The 24048-nt window shown below is 40.4% G+C and overlaps 1 protein-coding gene across 2 annotated transcripts; it reads right to left on the minus strand.

Moving 5' to 3' along the window:
* Positions 1-87: 87 nt before the first annotated feature.
* On the minus strand, positions 88-20608 carry LOC136711968 (uncharacterized). Of its 2 annotated transcripts, none has more exons than XM_066688585.1 (7): positions 19689-20608; positions 12287-12517; positions 11020-11190; positions 10108-10239; positions 7062-7234; positions 4088-4327; positions 88-3419 (listed from the first exon to the last, which is right to left on the minus strand). In XM_066688585.1, exons 1-7 carry the CDS (start codon positions 20437-20439, stop codon positions 3231-3233), a joined length of 1887 nt encoding a protein of 628 aa, XP_066544682.1. In that variant the 5' UTR covers positions 20440-20608; the 3' UTR covers positions 88-3230. The 2 variants fall into 2 exon arrangements, with proteins under 2 accessions (XP_066544682.1, XP_066544683.1); XM_066688586.1 differs by having other exon boundaries at positions 7062-7231; positions 19689-20607.
* Between the last annotated feature and the right edge of the window lie 3440 nt (positions 20609-24048).

Raw genomic sequence — 24048 nt, forward strand, 5'->3', positions numbered from 1 at the left:
GTAAGTTTACCAATTCTGTCCAGGAGATCCTATTTCTATATTTGAACATGACTTAAAGGTGTGTTATGATGTGTAAATAAACAGTAATGAGGTGAAAACATTTATTTGCATTTATTAAGCATGTTTACACAGCTTTAACTTCCACTGAAGCAATTGTACCTCTACTGTTACCGACGGGCTGTTGTGCACAAGAACACAGACAAACCTTACTATGTACAAAAGTTAATTTATTACAAATATGTACAGCTGCTTACACTCTAGGGTTTAATACACAAAAAGAGGGGCTTGAATTTGAAAACACCCGGCACAGTAAAACGTAAAACTGGACAACTGCAGTCGTCTTACACAACAACAGAAAAACACACAGATATTTACAGAAAATAACTTACACATGTTCTCTGTCCTATCATATACAAGCACTCCTGTAGGTATTTGTTCTCGACACTAGGGCAAATACTTTACAGCTTGACACCATAAGAGAAGAAGGGGGAATGGTTTCACCAAGAAACGTGTGACGCGAACCAAATATTTTGACAGCTGTGTCAATAAAGCAGTTGTATATTGCACTCCCAATGCCACTTAGCAAGAAAGTTTGTATTCTCCATAATATGTCAACTGTCTTCTCTTGACATGTGGAATATGCCTTTATTGACATCTACTAACATCTCAGAAAGGAATATGTTCTTTCCATTTACCACTTTCTACATAAGACCTACTCACCTTAAAGCTATTAACATTGGGTTATTCTGGTCACCCTTATAAAAGAGTACTATTACTAAATTAAGTTTGTGTATTATGCCAGTGGTTAAACCACACTGTAATGAAGGCAAGCATGGAAAGGTAGAGTTAAACATGATATAAACAATGGGAAAGCATTACACAAAAAATGCATGGTACAGCCATGGGGAAAATGCACAAATACCATGCAGATGTACTGTGGCAAACTTTCATGAGGACATTATTATTATTATTTCTGGATTTGCTGATTTGGTGATGTGTTGGATGTTCTGATAATATACTTGTTTGCTTGAATATGATGTACATTTCCTACCTTACCATATTCATTTTTAATCATGGATGACACCAGAATGCAGAAAGGGGAACGGTCACTGAGTCCATGTGCTCTTTGTACATCGATACAGTGTGAGTGGGGGGGGGATCGTCTTTTCACGAGGATGAAATGCAGACTGCCTTTGTTTTGTCTTTCGGCCGATGCGGCATCTGCTTTCGATTTGAGACCCTGATTGTTCTGAATGCCGAGCAGTGGAGTGAAGCCTCATTTCAATTTGCCAAGAGCCTGAAGGCCTTCCAAAACCCTCCCCATCCATTTCCACTTCGACGTTACAAGTGCTGTGTTGGTAGACTGGTACGAGATTAAAGTTTGGTCACAAAGAAGAATGCTATGCTTGCATCGCACTAGAGCTGCCAGTGTCAAACCAATACCAGGTGTGTAAAATTATTTGTATTTCTAACTGTCTGATATGTGATAATGAAATATTATGGTATACATCAATGCAAGGACCTATGTTTGTATTAGATAGAATGTATCAGATACAAGACTTAATTAGAGCCTTGAAAAAATAAAGTATATTGCAAGTAGTTCCATTGTATGCCAATTTCAAAGCCATTATATTGGATGGGTACGAGTCTTGTCTGGCATTGACAACAAAAGCTAATAGATTTATTTATTTATTCTTAATATTTTCCATGTAGGACTGAGGCGATTGATTTGGACTCTGAACAAGCAATTGTTTAGGTGTTGTCTGTAGTTGATTTGCAAGTGCTTTCAAGACAAAATCTCTTGACACTTCATTATTCAACGCAACCGTCATATGGTGAATTAAAGCAGGGAATGTTTTGTAAGTTAAGTGCGGCTAACTTTTTGGAATCGGATTTAAAACATCAGTGCGTCAAACTAGAAAAATACCAAAAGGAATGGGCAGGAACAAAGATTGAATTGATCCAAGGCTCTCAGAAGTCAATCTCTCCGAAGAAGAAGGTTTTGAAGCGAATACATAATCACTGCACTGTTTGCTTCGGTATGGGTATCTTGTTAACCTTCAGAGCCTTCAGGCCCAAACTATTACTCAGGTTTAATACTATAAGAAATTCAGGCGGTATAATGAGACAATTGTGTATGTTGTGTGGTACTTCCTAAACCAAACAAGAAAAAGTCCGGAGCTGTTTTCACTTAAATAGTGCAGCTAAGTGTTAAAGTGAGCAAGGGAATGTGTTATTTATGTAACTATGTGACCTATAAAAGATTTACATGTAGCGGACGCCTTTAGACCAATACACATGTATAATTTGCATACCTTCACTTCATTATATTCACTAAAACTTTGGGTCCAAAATGACAGATGTTAACAAGCTTTTCTTTGAGCGCTCATTTCCCCTGCATGTTGCTAAAAGGATAAAGCCTTATGCAAGAGCAGTTTCTACCCCGACGACTCCACTTCATGTTTAAAGTTCATCAGACATTTGTGAGGCACAGGCTTTGGGATACTCTATTGTGGGTTCCTACATTTAAATGGAGCCTTCTTTCAAACGCAATATACGCTGGTCTAATGTTTTTTCTGCACTGACCCATTGAAAGTATCCTCACAAGAATGGAGCTGCCCCTTGGATGAACTTTTGCTGCCCATTGCACAGCACTTTTCCATACTACTCCCCATGGGAAGACTGTCATCTCCGCAGTGCTGTGAAACAAGACGTCTCTTTCTGAAGGAATAACGGAAGGAGAGGGCAGTTTAAAATGAGGACAGGCAACAACTCCTTTAAAAAGAAAAAACTCAAAATCCTCATTCCAATTTCTTTCCTTCAATCCAGTCCAGTCCACGTAAGCCAGAGCGTAGGCTAAATCATATTCTGGAAACAAGCTATGATGAGCTCCTGGGTTTCTTTCTCAAATACTCCTCGGTAGTCCGTATTCTCAATAGAGCAGTATTCATAAATTGAAAATGAACAAATAATCAAAAACTAAGAACACAACAAAGTAAAACAAACAAGCAAACAAAATATGGACACAAATGACTCTATAACCTCCAGAAGATGGGTGGAGGAGATTGGTGCGGTGGAGGTGGGGTTTGGAGGATTTGTATCACCTCCTAAATAAAACACAAAAAGTTGGTGCAAGGGGTGTGGGGGGTCTGAGTGGTTGTCAGAGGAAAAGATAGTGCTGACTGTGTTTACGGTTCCCCGGGCCTGGCCGTGATGCCCATGTGGCCCACTCAGTCTTGGGTTTCCTCCTGTCTATGGACTTGCTGATACCACAAGGCCGTGGGCAGGTTTTGGCAGCCCATGTATTCCTTGCGCATCTCAGCCTCGGTCAGAGGTGGGGTGGCATTGCAGGGGGCCCCTGACAGGGTGACATTCAGGAGCCCCAAGCCGGATTCGGGCATCCGGGGTGTGGAGGGAACCTGCCAGGAACCGAGAGGAAAACACAGTCAAGGCCCAGAAGATGGGAGGAGAAAGGAGACGTGCTAGGACACATCTTAAAATTTGCAATTTTGAAACAACTATTAGTAATTATTAAAGTCCACAAAGACCTTTGCAAAGGCATTATTTAAGATTAAGATTGGCTACAGTAAACCAGCTATACTAGTATCTTTGTATTGTCCATGGAGGACAGATTCCTTATCGCTGCTAAGGAATCAGAGAGTGAATGGAGCTGATGACGCAGTTAGCACATTGCAGATAATCAGTAATATGTTTATTCACATATCTCTAAAAACAGTTCTCGAGAAAGAACATAATGTGCTCATATATCGTTTCAAGCGCCTGAAAGGGTTTCCAGGAGATAAGCAGGATGACAATGCTAGTAGTGAAAGCGAAAGGAGAAATGCTCTTTGATTTCATGCATCGTGTGTATTTTTGGTAAGATGACACAAAACAAAACTTGTAGATGCATATCTCCTGTCCTCAAGGGGCGAATTCCTGCAGGATTTATACATACATTTCAATTTGGACCTGGTATATACAGGCTGTATGACTTCTTATGGTAAACCAGAACCCCCTTTGGCACCTCAAGGACTGGAATTGTCTGCCTCTGTCTTAGATCTTGAGTGGTATAACCTGGCAGACTCACCTTGCGGAGGTGGTCGATGAGGCACTGGCTCGGTCGCAGGGTTCCCCAGAACTGAGAGAAGGTGGTCCCCCAGGGGGCCCCACTCACCAGGGCCACGTTGCGATGTTTGCCAGAGATGCGCAGTTTTCTGGCCAGGGTGGCGCTGTAGCTCTGCTCCACAAAGAGCAGCACGCGGCGGGCCTGGCAGCCCTCCAGGTCCGACAGCAACTCGCTCACCGAGTACCGCTCCTTGGGGTCTGCCTGGGGAGACGCAGAGGAACACACCTGTCAACACGCCAACCACGGCACACACAAAACACACAGGGCATGTCGTGCTTATCAGGAAAGTTCTTTTGCCTTGGAATGAGCACAATTTTGAATGGTGTATCTATCTCTCTATCTAATCAGTCTATATACTTATTTATTGACAGATTGATCGATTGATATCATCAGCTTTATTTGCAGGCTAAAGCTCTACAACAAAGTGGGCATATGGAGCAGATTAAAAAGACTGAATGCAATACCACAAGGCTACCTTTGGAAGACGGAGAGGATTTAAAAGCAAATGAAAAAACGAAGGGAACTCGCCCAAGCCTTCAGCACAATTTAATATAATCTTCTTGTGCTAAAGTTCCACAATGTAACAAGGAGTGAATAGCTGATGAGAGTGTTGCTTTAGTGTGCAGGACAGGGATTACTTTTTGTTGTTGTTAAGTGGTGGATGTGGTGGGCTGGTGGCTCTCTAATTAAATTGCAGGCTTAGGGAGGTGTTTTTGATATATGTATTTATCTCTGTTAATCCCACTTTTCAATCCCACTGACCATGATCAGGAACAAAGTAGAGGCGAATGTGGCTTTGCACGCATTTCCGGTGGGATTTGGCTTCTGTTTTGTGTGCACAGCCTATAGCGGTGGCCCGACGCTGTTTTGCACACTGTAGTGCTGCTCTGGATTTGATTGTGTACGTATCAAATCAAACCCCTGCAGCTAAAAATCCCGGGAAGATGATGGACAAATTATAGGTTGCCGTTTTCCGGATGACTTAATTTGCTACACATGCAAAACAGTTTAACATCGTAAGAGACAAGCTGCAACAAATGATAGATTGGACGTTTGTTGTTTGCAGACGTAATAATGGAGCAGTAGACGTACATATGCAACGTGTAATGTTTTATTACATTGCAAAACTAACTCCTGGGACAGTTTTCGTTTTTTAATTATTCTTATGTAAGATTAGCGTGCCACACACATTGACTTCTGCAGTAAAATATGTTTTTAATGCAAACCTCAATAAATGACGGATCCACCAGAATGTAAATGTACACACTACTACACTGCTTCACATTGACAGTATGTCGTGATTAATTAAATTTAACTTTAATGAAGATCAAAGGATGTTGACAGATTAGATCAAATTCAGATTTTTGTTAAGGAACAGGACAGCAAAACTATTAGACCATACAAGTAGGAGATTTTTAACTAAGAAACTCAGTAAAAGTGGGGTTAAACCTGCACAAAGATGCTAGATCTATAGACCCAGATCCAGAAAATAAAAATCTTTGGTTCCAAATCAGATAAAATTCACACATTGTGAAATTCTGTGGGATGGAAGTCTTTATCGGGGAGTTCTCAGTGAGACAACGTGGAGACAATCAAGACACCACAATCGAGGGAAGAATGCATTATTTCACTTTTGCCAAAACAAAAGAATGTCTTCTTATTTTTACACTATATATATATATATATTTTATTTTATTTTTTTTATATATATATATATATATTTTTTTTTTTTTTTTTGCAGGGTTTATTTCTTTATCTGTGTGTCTCTTTACTTGCAGTTTTAATTTGTGTTTACCCTTTATCCCTAAAATGCTGAAAAAAAAACATGTTCCACGAAAAAATAAAAAAGAAGAAATCAAATCATGAATCTCCAAGAACAGAGATGGACACCTCTATAAAGTCTTCCAAAGACAGACTGATTGGCTTTGTCAGTGCACTGGCATCTTCACTGGAAAGCAGGTAAATGTTTTTTTTTCATCTGCTAGGGAATTGTGGAATTGCAACACAGCTTCGTGTTTTGGTACCAGATTCTTCATAAACCACAGATTGGATTCAGCTGCAGGTTTTGGCAAAAGACAAGAGGACACATTATCGACTCGGGGAGCTCAGGTATATTAAACACCCTGTAAATTGGGGACTTATTTATTTTTTATGTCGATGTTGTGAACCAGACACTTTTCTTTCCTGGAATTCTGGTGGAAAAGTTTGTTCTCTTAGTCAGCATGAAACTTGCCCTTTTGTCACCCAAAATATTTTCCAAAAATAAAAAGCTTCTACAGTTACTTTTAATTTACTTTCAAAAGCTTTGAACTTACAGTGATAATTTATGATGTACACGCTGTCCTTATAAATAGGGAAGATAAGATGATTAATCAACATGCTGTACTGACAGATATTGATCCCCTTGAGTAAAGCACAAAAATAAAGGTTGACATAAAGCAACTCAATATGTTTTTTCCTGGCAATTTCATCGTCCATATGGATTACTTGAAACCGTCCTTTCTGTAAAAGCACAAAATGCATTCAATATCACAGGGTTGTGATATTGGAAATATTGCGGCCCACACAATCTGGGAGACAATGAATGAACAACAAAAAAAGTGTTAAACCAGACATCGCTTGATCCATCTGAGGGCCACAGTTTCCTCTGGTATTTGTTCATACTCACATTCAACTTGTGTTTTTGGTGATATTACAATTGTGTTCTTTACCACAGTCACCAAGTAGTTTTCAAAGCTGCCTATGTTTACTCGGTGTCACACAGCCTTACTACTTGGATGGCCAATTATAATATTTCTCCTTACCCCGATATTTGAGTGCATTGGTAAAACAATAGGAAAATGCAGTGAAAGCAAGGCAAAATGGAAACTACAAAGGGAGGAAGACAGTGGTGAGAAGAACAAGCCATGATCCAAAATGGACCATAGTGACTCACAATTCCGTTTTTGTTGACATCCCAGAGCAGCATGGTTCCGTCATTGCGGGTGGGGCTGTTGAGGTACAGCACCAGAGAGTCTGCGCAGTGCACCGCCCGGCAGATGTAGGAGATGTGGCTACGGATGGCCACCTTCTCTGTGGCGGGGTAAACGCCCTCTGCTTCCTTCTCTGCTTGAGACACAAACACAGATGTCTGGAAATGCAAAATCACCTTTCACTCTGAGAACTATTGCATGCATGGCTTAGCTGGTCATGGACCTGAGGAGGTTGGGATCCTTTAATGTAAAGTTTGATACAATTGAGAGCAATGCTTCTTTTATAATGAAGAGAATGGATGGCTTTGAGTCAGGTACATGACGTCATACATTGACCGATATAAGAGGGGAGAGAGAGTGCTGTTTTTGGGCTAAAATGTGCAGCTCTGCCTCACTTCCTGTGTGTGACGCATCAAAAGCAGAGTTCAGGTAGTGAGAGAAGTCTTCAGTGGCACTTCAGAAGGATTGCTGTTATTTTATTATTCATTAATCATTAAAAAGACAATAAAGAAAACACACTACATAATCTTAATATTACTAAGGAAATTGTATTTTTCTTAATAATTTGTGTTAACACATACTGAATGTAGCTCCTTTTTCGTCTCTTACACATTTCAGTCAAGCATTAGCATTTTCAGGCTCTCATAAACCAATTTGCTATTTTTATTTATTGCATTTTACACAGAGGCATATTCTACACAAAAACGGTCTGAATGTTTGACAAAAACATGCCTTTGAGAAAAAATTACACAACCACTCCATGTAAAAAACATATTTTTTAAATGGTAGCTGTTATATTGAAGAGAAAAACATTTCCCTGTCCTACTTGCACTGGCATCAAAAGGCTATTAACAGTCAATGGCCTTCACAGAAACAGAAGAGCTGGGGAAGGAAAAAACCTGTTCTACACATAAGGAGATGTCAGTTTTTCATTAGGAAATCTGGCTGAGTTTCCTATTCCAGCTGCCTGCCTCCTAATGACTTAATGGGTTCTCGAAAGGAGAGTCTCTTCTCAGAACAGAAACGTTGCCAGACACCTCAGATTCCTCCAGCCTCTCGTGGGCCGGTCTCGGAGCAGCTACTTCATTCTTTTGACACCTCCTAATGAGACACAGGCCTTCTCTTGATTGCAGTGTTAACAGACACCTCCTTTCTAGACTGGATGTATTGACTATACTAATCATGTATAAAGACATGAAGGAAAATACTGTATAGATAGAATAAAAAATGATAATTAATCATTTAAAACCTTAATGTATATCAGACACATTTGGTATTCATTTAATTGTTCTGTATTGTAATCTGATTATCATTGAAACGAGGATATATCTTGAGGAGGTCTTCATCCAGCAGTGGTTCTATAAAGGCTGCTGCTGATGATGATATATACAGTTAGGTCCATACATATTTGGACAGTGACACAATTGTAATCATTTTGGCTCTGTAGCCACCACAATGGATTTGAAGGGAAACAATCAAGATGTGCTTTAAGTGTAGACTTTCATCTTTAATTTGAGGGTAGTTACATCCAAATTGGGGGAACAGTGTAGGAATTACACCCATTTTATATGTGGTCCCCCCAATTTTAGGGGCTCAAACATATTTGGACAAACTAACATAATCATTCAATAAATTGTGAGTATCAATACTTGGTTGTAAATCCTTTGCAGTCAATGACTGCCTGAAGTCTGGAACCCATAGACATCACCAGATACTGTGTTTCTTCCCTGGTGATGCTCTGCCAGGCCTGTACTGCAGCTGTCTTTAGTTCCTGCTTGTTCTTGGGGCGTTTTGCCTTCAGTTTTGCCTTAGAAATCAAAACAAACCAATCAGAGAGATAGCAAAAACATTAGGTGTGGCCAAATCGGAAGACCATGGAAAACAACTGTGGTGGATGACAGAAGAATTCTTTCCCTGGTGAAGAAAAACCCCTTCACAACACTTGGCCAGATCAAGAACACCCTCCAGGAGGTAGGCGTATCTGTGTCAAAGTCAATAATCAACAAGACTTCACCCGAGTAAATACAGAGGGTTTACCACAAGATGTAAACAGGAAACAGGAAGACCAGATTCGAGATTGCCAAAAAATGCCCCAAGAACAATCAGGAACTAAAGACAGCTGCAGTACAGGCCTGTCAGAGCATCACCAGGGAAGAAACACAGTATGTGGTGATGTCTATGGGTTCCAGACTTCAGGCAGTCATTGACTGCAAAGGATTTGCAACCAAGTATTGAATCTCACAATTTATTTCATGATTATGTTAGTTTGTCCAAATACTTTTGAGCCCCTAAAATTGGGGGGACCACATATATAAATAGATGTAATTCCTACACCATTCACCCAACCTGGATGTAACTACACTCAAATTAAAGATGAAAGTCTACACTTCATTTATGGACCTAACTATATTGTTAGGCTGTTTTTGTTACATCAATGGATCTGAAATATGTTTGGTTCGGAGGACCCAGTCACAGATTGTTAGGTTTGTGGATGCAACCCTGGGTATCTGAAAAATAAAGTAGTTCCCTGATCTGTCATGACAGGTACTGCAACAAAATGCATCCATATATGACACTGCTATCCTTTGACAATTAACATGACATTTGCCTCGAAGGCTGAATGAAAAATGTACAACCAAGTAGGGCCACTGTAGTCCAGAGGTGTGTTCAGATTATACTAACTGAAATGGTGTTTGACATTCACAGCAGGAGTGTGACTGGCCTTCCCAGACTTGGATGGCAACCCGCCAACTCTTTCTCCAGCCAGCAGGCAGAAACAGACTAATAGAACTAATAACATATAATCACCTCATTCTAATGGATGCTAGCAGTAATAGCCTCAAGTAAATTAGCACAGCCTACAAAAGCTGTTGGAGGAAGCTGTCGAGAACGTTCTTGACCTGTCTGCTTGTTCATATGTTGCACCAGTGGACCTGTTTGTGGCATAAATATGTAAATTATATATTTTTTTTTATTTGTAATAAATAATTAAACGTAGGATTTGCTTACCTGCTACCTGCCCATCGCCTGCGAAGAAGGTCTTGATGTGGTCTTTCTCGAAGCCATTGTTTCTCAGCATCCGGTAGAAGTGCATGATGTTCTGCCTGTGGCGCTGGTAGGTGATCTGTTCCTGCCAGCCACCTGGAAGACAAAAACATAAGAGCCGTGTTCAACTACTCAGACCTCTGCAGGTTTCAGCATTTGCCTGTCTTCATCAGGCTACAGTTGAAAAACGCATACAACTAATTAATACAATTACCAATTCAAGAGTTGAAATGTGTTGCAGTATATGGATTACATAAATATATACTTTTGAAATGGGATACCTAGTATTTTCACTTTGATTGAACTGTTCTTCGCCGTTGTGGATATAACTGCCACATCGTTCTTTACCTAAAAAGTGGATTTTATCACGTGAGTTGGAGACATTTTGAGTGTTGTGGTTCGCACCTCATTGTTGAAAACCTTTTTGTGTATGAATGCTTTCTTTTTGATTATAGAAATATAAATAAGGCTATACCTACAATTCCGACTTGGTCCACCTCTCTGCCTTGCATCTATAAACTGTTATCAGCAGCACTGCGGTACTTGACACTACCCACTACCCACTGACGACCATATTATACCAGCACCTTTTGTTTAACTCCTCCTACATGCTCCTCCATAAACTTTCACCTCATGTATTACAGTTGCTATAGTTTGTAATGTAGTTTGTTTCACTGTAGCATTCTCTGCATTGTGCTGCCTGTGTTTGGTCACATTTCTGATTGCTATGTAACGACACAGTTATAATGCAAATGTGTGTGTGAGTTGCCAAAATGAAGAAGAAAATTAAGTAATACTTCAGGAGCATGCACACTCATAGAGACATAATCAGACACGTGTTCACATATACACTGGTCCCTGGGTGGCGGGGCGTACCTGAGAGCAGGATGGCATGGTCACAGGTCTGATACACTCGACACGACTGGCGGGTGAGCAGGTGCTGCTGGTGGCAGCGACGGGTGTTCTTGTTGAGTTCGCAGCTGGCGATGGCTGTGCTGGGGCTGGCGATGGGCAGAGGACGAGGGCAGGGCGCGAAGTCCTGGTGCTCTACAGAAATGTGTCACATTGAAAGTCAGGCACGTTTTTCAGGTTCATCTGTAATGTACATGGCAGTCATTGGGGCCACCCTGGTCCTGGAGAGATCTAATCCAGCTAGTTATACAAGTCACCCTCAAGCACCAATTTCTAAAGATGGGGAACTCAAGATAGTTAAGCTTGGTAAGCAAGTTCACTCAATTAAGAGAAATCGAGACTTAAAGGACTAATGGGTGGCGTTTCTTCCACCTGATTTTCAAATCACTACCTGCTTAATTGCAATAAATGTATTTATAAACCGTCAATTTAAGGCTGACCTGTAACTCCAGCTACATGATTTACCAGACCCCAGTACTGAAATGCTTTGAAAAAATAAATCTTTCATTCATCAAATAAAATAAATTTAGTTTCATGTTAATTACAGCAAACACAGTTCAGTAAAATTAAACCATGAGAGATATTTTACAAAGAATTTTCTGGAACTGTGTCCTTTTCGTGAAAACCAACCCTTACCTCTTGATGATGTGTGTAATTTAAAAGCCCTTGACCTTGCTTGCCTTGGATTCAAACAGTCACTATTTGTTCCACAGTCTCTTAATTTTTTATGTTTAACCAAGTATTAAAACAGAGCTCCTAGCAATCCTGTTTCTGGAAACAAATGACTGCACCACAAAGATCCTGTCTGAGTATGAAATGAAAGACATGCTCTTAGCCATATTTCTGGATTAAGAGCTCAAAAGAGTTGCGAAAGGTCTACTCATCTCCAGCCAAGCAGTGGGTCTAGGGTGAATGCTGCAGTGATATTCTAAAGGCCAAGGTAACCACAAATTCTGGTTCATTTTCCAGTTACTCGTCAGTATGCTGAATTAGCCTTGAACAGAGCCCAGTGGCCCTGCAACAGAGACGTCGGGGAAGATGCCATTGCACTCGTGCCAGCTTTATCTTGCTCTTTAGAATCTGTCCTGCTCCGAACTTCAGTGTGATCTGGACAGAAGACTAGGTGACCCAGACTTTGTCTGGAGATACATTTCCTCATCACATCCCATAAATAAAATGAAAGTGACCCAGCAGACCCCCTGCGTAAGCAATACACATTAATTGGACTCACCCACGCAGTGCAGCCGCTGTGTCCTGCTGAGGTCCCTCACCCCCACCACCAGCGGCAGGAAGTGCACCTCACAGATGCCCCCGATGCGCTCCGCCCGGCTCGGACGCAGGAGGCCCGGATGCTGGCTGCGGCGCGCCCGGCCCTTGGTGCCCTGCCGTTCACTCCGGCTCTGGCGCCTCTTCAGCAAGTTCTCGCAGTGGCTCTTCAGTGCCAGGGTCATACACTCGTCCCCTGGGGGCCAGACAAAGTCACATGGGGGTAAACAACAGCTGATAGCTGATGTATTGTTTATGTCCTAAAAGGCAGATTGTATTCTACAGTATATTAGTATAGTATAGTATACTTTAAGTCAAGTTCAACAGCTTTGTTAAATCTAAGGAAATTGAAATAGATCAACAGATACTCGATAAAGTTAATAGTCATGTCTAACTTGGGCAACAAATCTAATCGCAGATGGCGATATTATGGAAGACATCAAAAGAAGAGTAAATAAGGGATGGAGTGCATGTGGAAGAAACAGCACACTGTTGAAAGGAAGTCTACCAGTTTGCCTGAAGAGAAAAGTATTTGATCAATGCTTACTACCAGTGCTCACTTATGGATGTGAAACCTTGTCACTTAATGCAAAAATGTTCTTGGAAAATAACTGACCTCCAACAACTGTCTCCTGTTAGTTTAAAAACACAGAATCACTTCCATTATTTGTTATTATTTCTTTCATGGTTATCGTAAAATTATTTGACAAACATCTGTGTAGCCTTCTCAGCTAAATCCATATTAATCCTGTTTGTCTTGAAAGTACTGACACAATATGATTCATCATATGCTCAGCAGACATCCTTTGCAAAAATCAAAGGAGGAAAGGCAAGAGATGTTTACACAGAACGTTTACGGTCAACAAATACAAAAAACGCACTCAAATTGCACGTTCGCCTTCGATGTTCCTCCTTTATCTGTCTCTGACTAGACCTTTCTATATCCATGGGTACAACAGAAAGGATTTGACCATGGCTGAGTAAAGGGAATATTTTGGGACATTGTTTGGTGACTGTCAATCTCAAATAAGGGTTATTAACATTAAAAAAGGCAGTATGTGACAGGATATAGACCCCCCGTCTGTAATTTGAACTAATGTCCCAGGTTTTGTGTAATGTCTGATTAAGAAGGACAACATTTGAATGCTGGAAGTGCCATTTCAGACAGGTGAACCATTATTTATTAAAGCATGGAATTAATCCCAATGTTACTTTACAATCTTAAGCATTTTTAATGTTTATGTTTTGAAGCATTGCTTGAGTTGTAATCAGTGGGAAATGAATTTTCTCTTCCTGGACCATCACTGCACTTCATTTCCTCATTGGCCCAGTCAGTCGAGGCAGCTGCCACTTTCCCAGAAAGACTCCAAGACGTTCAAATCCAGCCATATGTCAGATGATGCGTAGATTTTTGCCAATTTAACTAAAACATTGATATGGAGTGTAAATATGTTCAATTTAGGCAATACACATTTCTTTATTACTGCCCTTTTATTATGTGTCCCTGCTTGAAGGAGCTGGGATGCTGCATATTTGATCTCTCATCATACGAAAAATCTATCAATTGCGTCTGATTTAAGTCGTTTCAGTTTAGTCTGGTGGCGAGTTGTGGCTCACCATCAAGCCCAGAATTAAAAAGTTTTGCCACAAGTCACAGTAGAAGAAGGGGAAAAATTGCCATTTGTGAGTTGGAGTGAATGCAAGAATACACACTGACAGTGGGAAGACTCCTCAGCCCCAGTAGCAACTTCAAAACAAGCCACGAAAGCTTTGCTCTTCAGATCATCTTTCTTGCGTTGGTCTCCCTGCTTTGTTTAGCAGTTGGAGCTGAAACCACATTCAAAACTGACTTTAAAGTGTCCCCATCTCTCTCTTAAAGCGGTAGAATGATCAAACAATTAATCCCCTCATTTTTAAGTGATAGATTTGAGAGAACACACAGCTTAATAGACGGCTTCAAATACAACTCAGTGTGCTTCATCATGCAGCCTAATCTTCTAAGTGAACCCTCGGTGGACCGAAAAGAACACCGGTATCCTTTCCCATTGACTCGTGTGTCAAAATAATAATTACAAAGATCTTGATGCTTATTACCAGGAAATGTACAGGGGGAGACAATTAGCGTCACACAAAGCTCCAAAGTCAACAGATAAAGCATTAAGATCATTCATCAGAGTAGAAAAAAGACGCGTCTTATGTATCAGGATGCCATTCTTTCGTGGTTCTTGAAAAGACCACATCAAAAGAATTTAAAGGACATAAATAATCTAATGTCTTTTATAACTGTTTGTTATTAAAGCAGTCAGCATAAGAGGAGCTGAGAATCTGATCGTTTTGTTTGTCTGTTTTCCAAGGAGCTTTTGAAGACTAATGTCTATTATTGTTTGTGTTGTTTATCATCTCAAAGAACTTGACTCTACAGACAAAACTTAACCATTTACTTTTCCTATGGATGGGTGTGGAACTCAAAACATCTCGCTATCGTCCATGTCCAACTAGACAGATGCAACAAACCCCTGGCCTTCAACTCAACTATCTCCTCTCCTTCCAAAACTTCTCTCCACTGTCTTATAAATGTATACATACATATTCTCCCTGTGCTAAGTGTGGTTTATGTTCTTTTATACTTCAAAAACAAATCAATACCATTAAATTTTGAGTGCAACAGATCTGTACCATGTTACATATTCGAGGCCACTTCTTTTGGGGAACTGTTCTCAAAGTATACCTGGATTCAGTTTAGAGAGATCAAAACATGACACCACGAATAATACTTGTTCGGTTAAAGGGTCCCACTTTCTTCTGTGCTGCGGTTAAGGTTAGTTACTTAGAAATGGCTTACAAGCATTACATATGTGACACGCTATTGATCATTCTGTTGGTGCTTAGCGCAACAAGTGCCAACCACATGAAATGGACTGGATGGCGAGGTTATTTTTAAAAGTTTCAAAAGTGGATATTGTATCTACTTTTATGTTCATTTTTGTGGTCGCTTGTCTCCAGTGCCCCATTATATTTAACAAAAGCTGATGGTCCACAGTGGGTTGAAACACTGTTAAAAATATATTTATTTTTTTCTTCCACCCAACTTTTCAGAAGAGGTGGACAAACCGGGAGACACGCAAGCTCTGAAAACAGTTCCAGATTGGAGCGTCTCATGCTTGCATGTCACGCGGGGGATTGAGACGCCACACTGTACACTGGTATGTTAACTATCAGAGCTCTTGGCTTTCTTGGCATCCTTCAAAGGGACCAACTGGAAGGTCACAGGCCCGGCGATGAGCTATTTGGGTTTCTGCATCTTCTCTTTCTCTCAACTACAGTTCAACCCCTTTGCCCAAGTCGGGGGAGGCAGATAAGGGAAACAAACACACCCGATAGCTGGATTAACAATGCCTTTTTGAAAGGCCAAGAAAACAGCTTTGAAAGATTTCTAAGCCACAAGTACCGCGAAAAAATACAATGTTAGCCAGCTGCCCTTGAAACACGAGCCTTTGATAGAGAAATCTCATCCCGGTCTTGTCAACAATCAGATAATTCCAATCACTGAAGGGGGATGTACAAAGTAACAAAGACCTCACCATTAAATTCTATCTCCTTAGCTAATTGTTTTCCCAGTTCAGTAACACTCAAATACAAAACTGTTAAATAGTCAGGGTGGGATCAGAATCTTCATGTTAACTGCTGGCACTGAACTATGGCTTGCACAGATGCACGACTTCAAGGCCTGTTGGTCACAACTCTAACTTACCACTAAAATGAAATATTAGCAATGTGGAACACAAAATACACTTGGCTAGCAAAGGAAAAACAGCTGAGGGAGACTGTCACGTTGGGTTGAGCAGCCAGAATGGGATGTCTGAACCTTCTTATAAGGACAGGCGATGTAGACACAAAATGAATAATTGACACCACTTTACGTCTAATGAAAAATCTTGATTTGACCATTACCCGTGTATTCAAACAGCAGGAGACCGGAGGAGATAAGACATATCTGAAAAATAGAAATGCTCCTAATCTTCCCAATTGGTAGATCTCTTGTGTAGTGACAAGTTTCAACAAAGTTTATTTTTTTAAGGGATGGCACATCTGTAATTACAGAGTACATGAGTGTAACTGATGTGATTAATTGTATCCTATCCGGAGATCCGTGAGATCAGCAGCATTACTCGTCTTTATTTGGGATTGTCTCCAAAACACAGATGATCATTCCAGATTACCAGACCAATGTTTCATGCTAATTAGCTGCAAAGTGCTACCCCATTTGATTCATTATTTTGTTTATTGGGAGACAATTACATACAACATGGCTTCTTCAGTAATTAAACCAATGCCTGACCTTTCTTTATTACTTATGTGCTTTCTTGAAAAAGAAAAAGAACAGAACTCAGATGCTTTAGTTTGTAATAGTGAACACTTGGCACAAATTGGATTCAAATACATTGAAAATCCTGAAACAAACAAAAGTCATACACAAGGGATATGAACTGTGGAGGATGTAAATGGAAGTAAAGTGCAAGTATATGTAGTATAGAAAACTAGAGTTATTTGACCCTCGTCTCCCTACAAATAAGTTAAAAGATGTGCTTCAGGACACCTCTCCTACAAGCAAAGATTCCTGTAAACAGCTCCTGGCTCTTCTTCAACCTTATGAGTGATGAAAGCTTTTTTACTCACAGACCAGCTACTCTCACAAATTATTTCTGCTCTTGAACTGAAGGCAGCCAAGTTAAAAGTATCCAGTCAGAACTGTTCCTGAGACAGACTGGCAATGCGCATCTTTGTTGGCCATGTGAGAAAGGTACGTTTTCAGACACATTCATCCAAATACATAGAAATGGTTTGAAACAATGTAGAAAACTGCAATGAAGGTTATGAGAAGAAATTATGGAATTGACTTATAGTAAACACATGTATTTAAGTGGCTGTAATATATTTAAATGTGACATCTTTTCTCTTAGCAAAACAATAAAACATATTTTGGTTACTTTACTCTATGGGATTTTCGCAGTTTCTTGCCTTTGTTGACCTACATTAGTCATTGAAGCCTACTTTTGCACTTCATTACTGTTAAGTACATAAATACATCTTTTCAGAGGTCTCTCTCTTTACTATGCTTGGTTTCCCTCTTGCTGCCTTGGCATGGGGAAGGGGAGGTGAATGCGTGTGAGAGCAGAGAGCCACTTCACAGCTTGTCAAACCACAAGGCAACTCCGCTGGGGATGCTGTGTATGTAATTGTGGTAATCTAACCTCTGGGCTATCGAAAAATCACTCTCAATGTTTCGTTTCCGAAAATAAATAGAGACTTTCCAAGTAATCGTTTTTGTGGTAGATGCGTGTCCTTTTCCAAGAGGTTTAATGACACCACATGTTAAGAGCAGTCAGTGGACAGAGAGGGATGAAATAACTAAAAACAGTTGGTCCTGCAGAAGCGTGTGACGATTTCAGGACTGTGAAATTTTCATCCTTGTTTAGTGACTGTTAAACACACTGACTTTGAGGATACAGGCTTTCAAAAGAAAGATTAAAACTCTACACATTAAACATAATTAGTTGACAAAGACCCTGAAGCAAACCATTTGTTGAGTTTTTAAAAGCAATTGTGCCTCCATTTATAGTCATATAACTAACATTACATAAAACATAATAATAATAATTAGGACAAGGCAACAACAACAAAAAATGACACCTGTTGATGGTGTATTTAATAAGATGTATGCCCACCCACCTAACTGGTCTTAATGACTGCTACAATCATTTTGAAAGAGAAAAATACTGTGTCATTCTTTGTACAGCTCCTGCTCTAGTACAGTGAATGAAATTGCATATAAATCTCTGATTTGCTGTTCCAGTTTCTCACACATGTGTTCTGAGGAATGAAAGACAGGCCTCCAGGCAGGCAAGGTATGTTATCACATTGGTAACTTATTCTGCTTTGTCTACTTGATGTCATCAATACTGCCAGCATTGATGTTGAAACTTCACAGTAAAGGCAGTCATGGTGCTTCTCAGAAAACAATCCAATACCAGTGCCAGCACAGGTGCCACATTATCCTTGCACATTGGAATTGTAACTTTAAAGTCACTATAACCATTCACATCCCAGTTAATATGGAAAGGATTCAAAGCAAACTGTAATCAGAAATTATTTCTAACATACAGGAAACTGAAAACATCAGCTTTCATTTTTAATATTTCGAAATAACTTGTAAGCAGCAATGCAACTTTTTTTGTCAAGTGTTTCCTGACCAAGTAACTTCTTGCAAGTCCCAACATGATCTGAACAACCCTTGTAAACTCTAACCCCCTGAAGCAAGCCCATATAGATAGCACATGCCGAGCATTATAATTCTGTGATGATCAAAGGATTTCTGGGGTAATGTTGTTGCTAATTATACAACTATTATGCGCTGTTAGTTTAGCTCAAAAAAGAAAAGAAAAAGATAGAACAAAAACAAACTTGAGAACAGAAAAGTACTAGGCTGCTTTAAATGGACTACAGTACTGTTAGTTTTCTTTACATTGTAGACTAGCAGCAGTATAATGAACACTACACCAATAAGATTATGTATTATATTTTAAGAAAATAGAGTATAACAAGAAAAATCCTAACAAAAACAACAGCTTCGTGCATGGAAGCCTAATAAAAAAATTGTGTAAGCTAATTAGATAATAAATAAACGCGTTGTAATAAAGTTTAGTTTAGTTTTACAGGGCGTCTGAAAATGACATGCATAAGCATCAGGCTGCACTTTAGCAAGCGGCAGAAAGAAGGAGCCGGTTTTGAAAGAGATGTCAGTGCGCTTCTGCGTTTACGCCCCTTCATAAATCAAGAGCTCAAGCCTTTAGTGTGTTGGCTTAACCCTTGTTGAAAGGCATTGAAGAAAGAAAGAAAAAGACAGCAAACAGATGGAACGAAACAGGTATCTTCCCAAGGCAATTATTTAATTAATTTGCCAAATATTATCCCTTGCTATCTTGGTTAAGATTGGGAATTGTGACTCTACAGTCGGTGCATGTATTCCAATATTGTCAAACGACCGAGAACCGAAACTTTCCGACAGTTTTCAAATTTTCAATAATCGCTTCATCTAATACAGAGCCGGACCGGACAGACACATAGCGCAAGGAGGGCACTCCCTGTACGGGACCCGGTCCATGGCACAGCTGCTGGGACACCCATGCCAATACTATTCAAATAGACTTCGCAATGTAGGCATGTGTAGGCATATCAGGGTTCAGTCTGTTTAGTTGCTTTTATATTTTTATAGTATTGGTCTTAACAGGACAAAACAGAGCCAAGTTTACCTTTCCACCTTTAATTGGAGTTATCCCTGAAAGTCAATTGTGAATGAAAGAACTTACCTAAATGTATCCCCTCTCTGTGTCCGCATTTCTTCTTACTCACGTTGAAATCGATATAGAAAAGAATGATAGGGTGCCCAAAACTTTCTCCCGGACTCGGGTCCAAAGCCAGCACTGCGTCATGCGCAGTGGCGCCAGGGAAAAGCTCTGTGGCGAGCCCTGGCATCCTCTTGCCCCCCTCCAGTCCCGAGCCCACAATGAAGCCCTGCTTGCCCCCTTGGAAAGCCGTTCCCGACTGATTCAAGTGCCGCACTCGGTCTCCGTGCGCCTCTGACTTGGATAGACCCGGGGATGGTCGGAGTCCTGGAGCCGCTCTACCGGGCATGGAGCCGGGCGAGTCGGGCAGAATGGCCAGGACTTTCTCCCCGGAGTTGGGCTCCGAGGCGTAGACGGCCACCCCGGTCTGGGACAGCTGCGCCAGCCTCCTGCACTCGGTCTCGGATAAGGAGGAGACCCTCTTGCACAGGTTCAGTCTCAGGTACTGGAGTCCGGTTTTCGCCCAGCGGTCTAGTCGGGCAGCCTTGACTTGGGAGCCCCGGCACTGCGCGATGGAGAGCGCAAACATGAGCACAGAGACCCGTATCCACTTGAGCTGCATGTTTGCAAAGTTACCTTTACAGACAATTGGACGACTCACACGCTTTCCAGAAACAGAAGATTTTGAAGAAGAAATACGATGTTTCATTCGGTTTTGTTTGGCACCGGGGCTTTCAATGGCTCTTTTGTGAAGGCTGGCGCGGAGAGGATACATCTACTCTCCGGCTGCAATCAAATTGTAGATGCTGCTTTTTCATTAAGGGAGACTTCAAAGGGGGGTCAGACTAACATCCAGATGGAAACTAATCTGCAACAGTAACTCCATCCCACGGGGACTAACATGCCAGTAAACAGGAGGCGGGAGGCCAGTGGAGAGGATGGGGCTGCCTGTCACAATAACGCACCAAAAGCTCGCAATGTGTTGCAGCGCAACGGCGAGCGGCGGCGCTGTGTCATTCAGACTGCGGGCTCTGGGTGCAGCTAGGGGCTGCCAGGAGCTCGGAGCTCCTTCTGCAGCAATAATTCAATACATATATGCCACGACTGTGTCAGTGGTAAGTGAAAGTGGTTGGATTGAACCGAAGGATGTTAATCTGTAAATCGGTGTAGATATATTATGAAATCACTCCCAACTGAAACGCATGCTCCTCGAAACATTGATCCCGTTTCATTTTCAACAGTGCGCATTAGTGTAGTTTCTTCACAAAGCAATGTTTATGTTTTTGTCTCTTGGACGTAAAACCCTAATTTATTTTCTTTTTCTAATGAAAATGAAAAAAAATTCCCAGTCGAAAAGTACAGAATTATTGGTCACGATATTGCTATTAGTAGAAGTAGTAGTAATATTTATGTGTATATCTATGTATAATAATTTTTTTTGTTCCTATGGCAGGCTACAATGATTTAGGACTTTAAATTAATTCAGCTATACTCTATTCAATATCAACATGTTATGCTGGTCCATATTATTTTAAAGCAAGAAATAAGCATGTGGCAAATGACATTTAAAATAATAGTTGCCATTGAGAAACACCTTGCTTCTTTGGTATTTTGGTTTATGATGCCAAGAAATACCAGTGATTGGCATGAAGTCTAGCGGAAGGGAATTGTGGTGGGGTATTGTAGAAACGTTTGGTGGTATTGTGGTGGAGAATATATGATGAATAGGTCAGAAATTTACTTTAACATAAATAGACCAAGTATAAGTCAAAGTAGATATTGGATCAAACATAAAACTCTGTAAGAGTGAATTATGTTAAAAACAAAAACAAGAAAGGAAATAAAATTAAAAGTCATGTCAAGGTGTTTACCTTGTTTAGAGACATAATATTTCAATATCCTCTCCATGCTGCTCTTGACTCTCTAACTATATGTTTGGACCTCAATCCTTCAGCCTTTATTTCTAATACCTGTCAGTCATGGTTCATCATTGGATTGGTTTTTAATTTCGGTCTGTGTGATGATGTAAAGATTGTAACGTAAAACTTTTGACAATAAAATACTACAGACTTTCCAGACTGTAGTTTGTGGTGTTTATATATAGACCAATAATATAAGTATTAGATCAATGCATATACCAGGGCTCACTTATGGCCGTGAAACCTGGTCACTTAATGCAAGAATGATACTGAAACTGCGAACGACACAAAGCAGCATGGAAAGATGTCTGTTTGGAATAACAAGAGAAAAAAACTGAAAACAAACCAAAATATGTGACAGTTGAAAGAGTGAAAATGTTCAAATGGCAATGGGATGGGCACATTGCAAGAAGAACAGATTGAAGATGAACAAAGCAAGCTATTGAATGACCACATAGAAGATGGGTAGATGAACTCATACACTTTGCAGGCGTGACGTGGAAAAGAGAAGCAAGTAGAAACATATTGGGCAGCCTTCATCCAGCAGTGGACAGATATAGGATGAGGGTGATAGAGATATATTAAAACACTGTTTATATTGAATGGATGTACCACCATAGTGTCATAACTGCAAGTGAACAGTTACATTACTCTGCTTTTCAGTTACATTTGAATTCAACTGTTAGAAGTGAGACTCTAGGGCCCTCTAGTGTAAGTTTAACATACATGCAGGAGTTTCAGATCAGTTCAGACTATCAGCTGGCTTCACAGGCCTTGATTAGCAGTATAGTCGTGCACTACTCAACCTAAAATAACATTGGGTAGTCCAAGAGTAGTGCTAAACCAACCCCTTATTTTATAGACTTTCAATGTCAAATTGTCACATGTCTGCAGTATCACATGTTTGCAGATCTTTCCAAGTCACTGTTGGCTTCACAGTGGCATCCATAACCAGTTACCTGCTTGCCTGGCGTCTCAGTTTGGATGGGCGATCTGATCTGGGTAGTGTCTTCAGTGTCCACTGACATTGTGACACTTTCTTGTAACCTCCTCCCAATCTGTGCTTTTGTATTTCTTTTTTAACAGTTTCTTTCGAAAACTCCTTCATAGCTGTTTTGTCAAATCACTATGTGAGTGGATATTTAAGTGGGGAATCTTACAGAAAGACAGATTTACTCTGAAGTCAAGTTACACCACTTGCGTTACACAGAGACAGAGACCATAACACACATTGTGTAACCTTTCAAGCTAATATTTTGTACCTGAACTAATTGTGGGTTGCTGTAGCAAAGGCTTTGTTTTGTTTAACTTAAATTTCTGTATTTTGCATTTATTTATAGTATTAATAATTCAGTTATGCATTTGTATATAAGATCATTCATGTTATTGATAATTGGGTGAGAACAGGGAAGGGGTGAAATAGTTCAGGAAACGAGACGGGATGAGGGGGGTCAGGTCTTGTTATGTTGTGTCACAAACCGGTCTTCAACCACCTGAACGCAGCAGATGCGCAGAGAAGTGTACATGGACCCCTACCAGCTGGCATCAGAACAGCAGGACTGGCTTACAAGTAATGATCTCTATTGGGAGAGGAAAGGCTGGGCAAACAGAACACAGCTCATCATTTAGAACACCTTCATACATCAAATGCCAATTTACTAATATTATTGTTATGCATTCATTTGTTCATGAGTTTTATGTGCCTTTGTTGGTGAGGATAATAGTACAGGAGAATCAATATGTATTACTATATTAGAGCATTACATTATATTAGACCTTGGCATTTATATTCTGTGACACTTGTTCATGTGAATGTGTTCGCTTTCTCGAAGGAGAGGCTCTAGGGGATTCTTTCTTTGTCATTTTACTGCAGATGTTTTCAATCCTTCAATTCCAGCATCCTTTGTTTTTTTTCTCTCCCTACTAATGTAGTCCTAAAGTAAAAAATATGTTTGAATGAAGGAAGAAAGCTCATTGACTTTACAACTGCTGGTCTAATTTGACTGACAGCACACAACACATACAACACACAAAACACCCCCCAACTAAACAATACCGTAGAGAAACAGTTACAAAACAAATAGTTCCTTAATTTACAGAAGCATAACAATTGTAGGCCTACATCTTTTAATCAAATTATTTAGTTCCAGAATGTTCCCAAATATCTGGTGTTGTGTTGTGGCCTTATTTAATCCTGGAACAGTCTTGTTATAGTCATTGTGTGTGATGAGTCTTATAGGTTTGGTGTTTCTCTTCGCAGGTTCTGCTGGACTGACATTGACCTGGAGGCGCCTGCCTGTGTTCAGCCCTGGTTGACCCCCTGCGAGGGCTGTCCTGTTCAGGGTGCTTCCAGGCCACAGGGCCCATCCACTGTCAGGACCAGCAGCCGTCAGGTTCAGGGGACAGAGGGGAGCTGAGCCACATCCAGAGCCCTCCTTATTCCATTTCATTGGAACAATGCACAC

This window comes from Amia ocellicauda, chromosome 16 (assembly GCF_036373705.1).
Source record: "Amia ocellicauda isolate fAmiCal2 chromosome 16, fAmiCal2.hap1, whole genome shotgun sequence".
NCBI classification, from domain to species: domain Eukaryota; kingdom Metazoa; phylum Chordata; class Actinopteri; order Amiiformes; family Amiidae; genus Amia; species Amia ocellicauda.

Coding starts and splice junctions, on each gene's coding strand:
- LOC136711968 (XM_066688585.1), bottom strand. CDS start 20,439: ATGTATCCTCTCCGCGCCAGCCTTCACAAAAGAGCCATTGAAAGCCCC. Junction 12,518..19,688: donor CAGAGAGGGGATACATTTAG/GTAAGTTCTTTC, acceptor TCTGGCCCCCAG/GGGACGAGTGTATGACCCTG. Junction 7,235..10,107: donor AGGCGATGGGCAGGTAGCAG/GTAAGCAAATCC, acceptor TTGTGTCTCAAG/CAGAGAAGGAAGCAGAGGGC.